The sequence below is a fragment of the Corvus hawaiiensis genome, chromosome 9 (genome assembly GCF_020740725.1).
Source record: "Corvus hawaiiensis isolate bCorHaw1 chromosome 9, bCorHaw1.pri.cur, whole genome shotgun sequence".
Lineage (NCBI taxonomy): Eukaryota > Metazoa > Chordata > Aves > Passeriformes > Corvidae > Corvus > Corvus hawaiiensis.
Window position 1 is genome coordinate 4975938 of NC_063221.1, and position 9035 is coordinate 4984972.

The 9035-nt window shown below is 44.5% G+C and overlaps 1 protein-coding gene across 1 annotated transcript in view; it reads right to left on the reverse strand.

Annotated features, from left to right (window-relative positions):
* RGL1 (ral guanine nucleotide dissociation stimulator like 1) overlaps nucleotides 1-8284 on the reverse strand; it is a 57155-nt gene extending 48871 nt beyond the window's left edge. The window contains exons 1-2 of the mRNA XM_048312232.1: nucleotides 8167-8284; nucleotides 7175-7285 (exon numbers count right to left, since the gene is read on the reverse strand). Coding sequence (XP_048168189.1) covers nucleotides 7175-7285; nucleotides 8167-8193 — 138 coding nt within the window. The 5' untranslated portion in view covers nucleotides 8194-8284. The remainder of the gene's footprint in view (nucleotides 1-7174; nucleotides 7286-8166) is intronic.
* Nucleotides 8285-9035: the final 751 nt, after the last annotated feature.

Below are 9035 nucleotides of genomic sequence, written 5' to 3' on the forward strand. Positions count from 1 at the left end.
GGTCCAACATAAAAGGATTTCCATAAACAGTAAATGGATTTCCATGTCCAAAACATATAATTCCTCACTATGGCTTTAAAACTTTCTTTATATAAGAGAAAAGAAAAAAATTAAAACAAAACACACATCCTCATCCATCAATAAAATTCTTATTCCATAAGGTGTAAAAACTTAACACAGACTTTAGAGTTGAGCCCTACATGCTAGTGTACTACCCAGGAAGAATTACAAGTCACTTCTGAAGCGCTTGTATGGCCACTGAATATAGAGCTTTTTGGGGTCAATCAAGGGCAAAACTACTTTTGGGAGACTGCAGGAGCAAACTATGACACCTTCACAGAGACAAGTGCTGGTGAACTGCTCAACCCTTCAGTAATGAGGTTCCAATTCCCTTTAGGAATCATCTTTTACAATCTCTGATACTAACTACTAACACTAGACATCACACACGTTTTGCCTCTGCTTTACAAGACACTATGCAGTGACTACACAAAGACAAGCAAGAGCAGGATCCACACCAAGTTAGCGTTTATTTACCTGTTACACAAAATAACCCCGTTTTCTCCAAGAAGCTAAGCATGATCTGACTACTTTGTGCTGGCTTCTTCACACAGCTGCACCCCCTTACAGTGCTGGCTAAAGGAAATTATATATTTAAAAAACAGCAGTAGTAAAAGATGCAAGTTCAAAGCATGCATTTACACACATATTTTTAATTAGCTTTACTAAGGTTCAATTTAAATCCAAGTGTGACTAACGTGCTTGCAATGCTTCACCCTGTTCCTTAAATGAAGGCATCAAAACCCAAACTGTAAAACTAATGGTTTCTCCAGGGCTGTTCTCTGTACAGCATCTCAGTCCAGTTCATGTGCTGCATCTTCCAGGCTTTCTGATGACACATAGCCACATTCCTTGCCAACTCTTCCTTAACCAACAAGTGACCTAGATCTAGCATTCAGAAAGAAAGTGCCAGTTCCTTTGCAGAGCAAACAAAATTTGGGGGTTATTCCTTTCACTTACTGCTTCTTAAAAAAGCAAGCAAGATAACATTCAGCGATGTCAGCAGCAAGACAGTTAAGGCACTGGAATTCAGGGAGAACCTGTAGCATCCAAGTAGCACAGTTTAAAAAAACAGTCATCCTGGCTGTCAGAGGAATTCCCAGGGGAAAGCAATTATAGCACAGGATGTCATTCTAATCCTGTATGTCACAGGTAAACTGAGAGTATGCCAAGGGCAAGTTTTGTCCATGAGCAGGCTGGCTGGGAGATATATAAAATGCAGGTACAACCAGTGCAGCAACCGAAGTCTCCAGCAGCTTTGCTCAAGAGGCTCCCTTAACTCTTGTTATTCCACTTAATATAAGAATCATTAGCAAGAGGTGCCTCTGCACAGCCCCAGGAAGGGAGGCTGCCCCTATCTCTCCCTGGTTCCTCATGGCTGTGCCGGGGTATCCCAGCCCTAACTCAGCCTTAGTAACACCACAGGATTAAAGCACTGCCACCCTGTCACACTTTGGCAGCTTGGAGTGAGAGGTTTTACATTCAACTGAGAGCATGACACTGTGCTACAAAGCCAGTCACCCTTCTAATTATGCATTTTGGATTTGGAACTAGGAAAGTAATGGACAGTAATCTTTCAGGCTTCCATTTTAAAACACTTTATAGGCTCAGTTTCCATTTTTGAGTGTCTGTTGCACACACAGCCTCTATTAACCAGCTGATGACTGCATCCAAGACTGCTACTTAGGATATCCCTGGAGCAGAGATCTGTGCCTAAACCAGGAAGTGAGGAGAAAAATATTCCATGAGAAGTCATTAATAAGGGCTGTGAATAGTACCACGGTACTACTACGCTCACAACTGAAGGAAGGACAGGAGGAAGGAGCCTACTCCAAACCAAAAGACAAGCTGAGTTAGATGCCAAAGCTTTCTTTTGGATAACTGTGTACATGTCTATAGGTAAAATCATTCAATACGTTACTTTGTGGATCTCCAGCAACTAGCAGGCATCTTCCCCCATGCAAAACCAATGTGAGCACACCCCATCCTTCTTCCTTCTCCAAGATAGTTCCTCAGAGACTTTGGAGTGGACAGTAGCACAGCTCAGTTTCTGTAGGGAGCCTGTCAGCTCCTTGGGAGCTGCTTTTCTGCTTCTGCCAAACATACGGACAGAGCTACACCCTGGCCTCGGTCTGGGCAGTCAGGACAGGCTGAGGGAACCTGATTAAAAGAGTCTGCTTTAGCTAAGAGTGACCAACACATGCTCTAAATCAAGAAACAAAACAGCAAGCTGCAGCAAGGACAATGATCAGCCAAGCCCTTGTCTGCTGCTTCTATAGGAAGCTACACTTGACCAGAACATCTGGGATCTAAGGGTAAGATGAAAAAGAAATCACAGAGCTGACTCAGGAGGGCACGTGGGAGGGCAGGAGCAGGCTCAGAGAAAATGTGAGGTTTTGCTTCTTCCTAAATGTTGATGATTCCAGGCACCACTTAAATCTCAACCCATAGTTAGGAGGTCTGTGCTGGAAAGAAAGAAATCCAGACTAAAGCTTCTTTTCTGACATATTGATTGAGTCACAGAGAGGTCCCAGGTCCCAACTGGGATACAGATTAGTTAGTCACAAGTTTTTGCAATGTTCTTCTGTCTGAACTCTCCAGCACAAGCTTCCTGCCAATGTATGTGACTTTAGAGGTGTTTAGAAGCCAAACTTGCGGTCACATGCAGTTTTCAGTGCAAGGCAATCACTTGCACTAAATAAAACAAAATTTAAAAAAAAATTTAATTAAAAAATTTATTTTTAAAACACCCCAAAATTCCCAGAAAAGGTAATTCTCAAATAATAGCAGTGTTAAGAAAACACACAAATATTAAGTGATAGATTTGCTACTTTTCAGCTTTTTCCTCTTTTAGCATTTTAAGGTATTGAAAAGCACCCTTCTAACAGCAGTTCATTTACAATTTTGGAAGAACATGTTCTGCTATACACCAAACATTATAATATTAAAGACACTTTGAGACAAGCTATATTTTGAATCCATCTCTGCCTGAACAAACCCCAGAGCCAGAAGTTCAGCTGTAGCCAAAAAGAGAAAGCAAAAAGTAAAAACCAAGTTTCTAAAATCTCCTCTAGATGTGTAATCCATGCCTAATGAAGCCAGGCAGCCTGGCCATAAGTGAGCAGAGTACTTATCTGTTATCTGGATATTTAAGACTCAAAGGAAGAGGAGTCCGTGTCATCCATCAGTAAAGCAAGAAACTTGATGACAAGGATGGACTCTGAAAGCTCAGCAATCATGTCAGGTGTGGACACTCGGCACCGAGGCTTGGGGAACTCCTGTTCCTGGCTACATTTCCTGTGACCCGCCTCACTAAATACTCACACACTGTAGGTCTCTTCCTCACTCTTTCCCAGATGAAGGACTGTGATAGGAAAGACATTTGCAGGTATTCGGGAGGCCCTCCTGTCTGAGCGGCTCATTCCTCACCATTCCCTCCTCTCCCAGGGCTGGACAACAGTGGCCCATCCCTCTCTAACTCCTGGAAGGGGAAGATAAAGCACTCCAGCTGCTTAACGGGGGCTCGACAATAGTCACTTCACAGCATTTTAAAACCTCGTTTGCTTTTACTTTAGTAATCTTGTCCACCTGCCCACACCCCACCCATGCGTCTATTCTTCCTGCACCACTCTTCCCCCTCCCCCAATTCCCCCCATCTCTCCACTTACTTCTCTACTCGCTGCTTTTTCCCCTTCTCTTTCAACTGTTTACTGTTACCTATAGATCACCGGCTGGAGTTCACCTCCCCACGCCATTCACACTGTTAGCATATTCCTCCTGGCCCCAGAAATTCAGGTATTTAGTGGCTGATCTACTTTTACAGCCACTGTTTGGCTGTTCTGATCTGCTTCTGGCTACAGTATGACTCAACTCGTCTCTGGTTCATTTCACGGGTACCTGGCTGTCAGTTCAAGATCAAAACCCCCCAGAACATTTGTCTGATATGCTCTGATGCCTTTTCTTCAGAGACAATAGCACCATCCTCTGACATCCAGCCTCCCCATGGGCTGCATTCACATCCTCAGAGAGAAGCTGAATCCCATTTTTCAGGTTCTTTCTGAAAAAAAAGTTTTAAAACACAACATTCACTTTCTAACCACATCATTCAAATTCCTTGCTGTACTCCCAAAACTTCCCTTCCAGTTACCAATATGCCTTTTTTTCTAGCCTGACATAATGCCATTCAACCGATTATAATCGTCCACCCCAAATCCTCCTCATCCCTTCTTCTGAGTGTGCCATCCATCTGTACAAATCTCTGTTTCTTCATCCTTTTCTCTCACGAAGATGTCAGGCTGCGTATCTCAGCTTCCACAGCTTTTGTAGCTTGTTCCTCTCTCTCCAGGATCCTCTCAGGAGAGCTCTCAAAATCTATCCTGGAGACACCAAAACGCACTTTGTTTTAAAAAAAAAAAAGCATTCATGCTTTCTCTGGTTGAACCCATCGTGTTTGGGATGGATTCTCTCTCAATATTTCTAGAAGGCACACTTGACTTTTGAAGCTTTGATACCAATCATCAGCTAAGACGTGTGTACAGACAATCCTCTTTAAATATCTTAGTCATTCTTCTTAGTCAAAACAGTGCTTTTGTGCAGCATCTCTCACAATACTGAGCTCCCACTAGAGCTTTTAATATTCCCTAATACTCTAGTGCTTAAAGTCTTAAGCTTCACTAAATATTTAGTGACTAAGTATTTGGTGACAAAAGCAGTGGCTATTATTGGCATCCTTTGATGTCTAATATTAAATTTAAAGCTAAGAAATTCAGTGATTATCCAAAAGCTTCACACTTCTGAAAGTTACGGAACTGCTGATGCCTGCTTAAGTCACAGCCTGTTTGTCTTTTACTTCTGTTAGTTGTAGAAGTTTGAAACACAAGAAAGACATTTCTGTATTTCAATAGGCAAGTGTTTATGGTGCTTTAGTTTGAATCTTATGATTCATTCTGTCACAACAGGGCCAACCATTCAGTGACCCGGGATGGGTTCTTAAGATGGAGAATTTTAACGAAGGTTTATTAGACTTGACCTGCCCAAACAAACCAGGAGAAGCTCAGTGCCTCAGAAAGGGTCAGATTGCTAAGTGGACTTTTACAGGACACAAACCGACACTGAAAAATAATTTTAAAAAAAGTAAATCCAGGCATGCATATGATCCGTAAGAGAGTTACTATGTTTATTACTGTGAAGGCTCAATACTTGCTGATGTACAAATAGGTTGTTGACCTTGAGTCTTCAACCTAAGCCTGAACTTAGGGCACCATCAAAAAAATTAAGACCAATATTGCTAAATCCAACACCTTGTTCATTTAGTGCTAATGGGCTTCAAAGCGTAGAAAAAAAAAATCATCAACCCTTATAAACTCCAGATTAAAAAAAAAAAGTCACCTGATGACAGTTCTAAAACAATTTGGCTTTTCAAAGCCAAACTGCTGGGGGCAGGGATGGCTCTTCATAAATAATGCTCTGGGTTAGAGGCTATTTATTGATTTCAGGATGACAAAAAAGCCATTAATAAAACAAGATCACAAGAAGAGTTTAAAACACTTTATATTCTGAAGAGCTTAAGGGAAACAAACAGCCCATATGTTCCAAAATATTTTAAAATAATACACATGAGGGTTTTTTTGGTTTGTTTTTTTTTTTTTGCTCATGAAAGAGGCCAGACTGGAAGCCGAAGTCATGGATTTATGCCTGGAACAGGTGCAGATTTCTGACACGTTGCCTCCTTCCCCACAAAAAGGGCTTGATTCTGACCTGAAAAAACCAACAGCAGCCACAGAAACCTGACAGTCACTGCCCTAACCTTGCAGTCCCTGGTCCTCCTATTGGGAGGGGTAGCATCAGCTGTGGGGATGACCTCAGGAACATACACACTCCCTTCCTTTGAGAACAGGACCAAGGCCTGGCAAACTCTTTCTATTACAAAGAACAACACAGCCCATGCAGGAAAAAATTCTACTTTTCTGAACTATGTTTATGGGACACAGGCACGTTCAAAATTATCTTCACCTCTTACACAAAACCAGCTGGGAAAGTTGCAGGAGCTCAGATATACTTTGTAATATTTTCCTGGTAAAAACAGGAGGCAGAAATGGGAAATTTGCCACTCAAAGGAAGCAGATTTGAAATTACTGTTCTGATTAGTATTCTGTGTACTTCTTGGAAACACGAGAAGGGGAGACTCTAAGCAAGGCAGAATTTGCTTATTTTTCCTGACTCTGGTTTCAGTTCTGCTGTATTGCTTCATGTCACAGGAGCTTCACAAGAAAGTGACTGGATATAAATCTCAGGGCAGTTTTAAAAGCCTTTAAAATACCAACATGGCTTCTACATCAAGCCTTATATTATTGCCTTTGATCCCAAAGAAAAAAAACAAAGTACTATGAAAGTTATAGGCACCTCCTTCAGATCTGGCCCCAACTGCCACAGCTGCACTGATTCCAATGAAGTGAGGAAATTTTTTATCAGCTGTGGACTTGGCCTGACAAAGGTGAAGGGACTCAGTAGCATGTCAAATCAAGTGTGTGCATTCAAGCTGATTTTACTTACCATTAAAGCCTTCGTGCTTTGAAAAACAGTACAGAGCTGTAATTCTTGCAGAAATGCAATTAATTTCTCATCCGGCTAAGAAAGCAATGCAGAAATAAGACCCAAACCAATACTCTTTTAAGTTCAGAGGAAGTTCTGCTGACATTGAGAGACCTTCACCAGTCAAAATAACACAACTATTTGTTTGGAGATGTGAGATAGGTTCCTAACAGCAGAAACAAGCCATAGTCCAGTCTGAAATAACTGTTAGATGTTCAGCTTCTCGAGCCATAAGCTAAAATCCTTATTTCTGTAACAAGAATCACCTGATACATGGCCACAGCTGGTCAAATTGTTTTCACAGGTCAAGAAAAGAGGAAGAGTCAACACAAGGAGAGCGTTATTTCAGATGACCCAGGCAGACTAGTTCAGTATTTGGTTTGTTCTTTTTTTTTTTTAAGAATGAGAGCAGTCAGTGCTAAAAGTTAATATTGTAACAATTCCTGTGGAATTCAGCTCCCTGGAGACAGCTCCGAAGTCCATGAGCAGCCCTCCCCAATGCCCCCGAGCCAGCCTCACTTACCCCCAGCCACCTTGCTCCTTTGTTGGCAGCCTGCTGAATCTGCACTTTTTTAAGGGTGACATTGTAGACAGCTCCATCTTCTACCTCTTCACCCCCATCCTGAAATGTGGTCTGCCAGGAAAAGGAGAAAGAAAGAACAATAAGATGGAAAGGAACGTTTTCCCCCTTCTGCTGATCACAGTCTATCCCTGGCCTGGAGTAGCAGAGCAGAGGAGATGGGCAGCACAAAGTAAAGACAATAATCAAAGCAATCCAGGATACCCTTAGGTTGAGGGAACACTGGAGATATTCTTGGCAAGCTGTCCTTTCCTGTGGTATCGAGATTCCCTGAGTTTCCATTTAACTGTTTTTCCTAGACTAGCACATATTTTACATAGTTGCATAAAGTCTTTTTAGGAAAGAGTTTGGTTTTGATTAGCAGTCGTCTCTTTCCTCCCCTCTTTTCTACAGCAATTAATCTCTTTGGCCTTTCATTTAGGGAAGGATTCACACTTTTAAAACTCGAATTACTTCGGCAGACAGCCTTGAAACTTTGAAGCTACAGAGCATTTAAAACACAGCAACATTTTAATTCTCTTGACAAGGAGGGATCTGAAGCGCTTGTGATTTGCTTTTCCAAAAACCTATTATTTCAAGAAGAAGAAAAAACCCAAGCAGCTTTACAGCGGTGGGGGGAGAGGGGGTGGCGGTTAAAACTCGCAAATAAGAAGCCGAGGGTAACAGAGCAGAATGCAATGTCACCCGAACTTCCAGCGAACGTGTGATGTAGGGACTCTGCTCGGAACCGGGCACGGCATCGCTGGGCACAGCGTATCCCGGTACCAAGCACAGTATCGCTGGGCACGGCATCGCCGGCATCGGATACGACACCCCTGGCACCGGGCACAGCATCGCCGGGACCGGGCACGGCACCGCTGGGCACGGCATCGTTGGGCAGCGGGACCCGCGGCGCGGCAGGGCAGGACAGGACAGGGGACGGGACAGCCGGTTACCATTTTCGCTCTCCACAGCAGTTTCATCCTCGGTGGCTTTCCGGGTGCCTGGTCGGACGCGCCGCGCTGCGCCCGCCGCGGGCCGGGCCGGGCCGGGCCGAGCCGAGCGGCCCCTGGGCTCCGGGGGAGGGACGGACGGACAGGGGGAGGTGGCCGCGCCTGGCGCCGCCTCGGCCCGGCCCGGCCCGCCCAGGGTTTCCTGTTTATGGCGGCGGCCCCGCTCGGAGCGCCCTGCCTGGCAGTGCTTGCGCTGCCCGGGAGTCCCCGCTCGGCCCCGCGTGCGGCGGGCGCGTCCTGCCCGGCTCCCAGGGAAGCGTCTCCTCCTCCTCTCCCTCTCTTCCCCTCCCTCTCCTCTGCCGCTGCCTGAGCTGGGCGGAGGGGAGCAGGGTCAGGTGTTCGGGCCGCCGTAAGGAAGGAATTTTAAGCTATGCTTAAGTTTAAAAACTTACTTCTACCAGTTGGGAAGTAAGGAAATGAAAGATTTTAGTAAGCCCTGCCCGGCAATCGCCGACACTACCCTCACTTTTGTTCCATATCGCTCACAAAGAAGCCCCCATGAGCACTTGTGTGGATGCTTCAGCTGCAGGCAGCTGCGTGCTGACGCGACGATCTCAAGACACCCTAAAAACCCCACTAACTTCGTTGCCTCCTGAGCTGTCTTTAGTTACCTGCTTTTGGGGACTTAGAGTAGGGATTATTCAAGTGCACAAATTTCCGTGCAAGGTAACGAAAGTGCTAAGAATTGAAACAGCTCAGACGTCCCGAAGCCCCACACTAACCTCGGGCGTATTCCTGTTCTTATTTCCACCAGTGTTAGTACCGATGACCTGAGGAGCAGTGCAGGCTCGGGGGCTGTCAGCACTCGCACC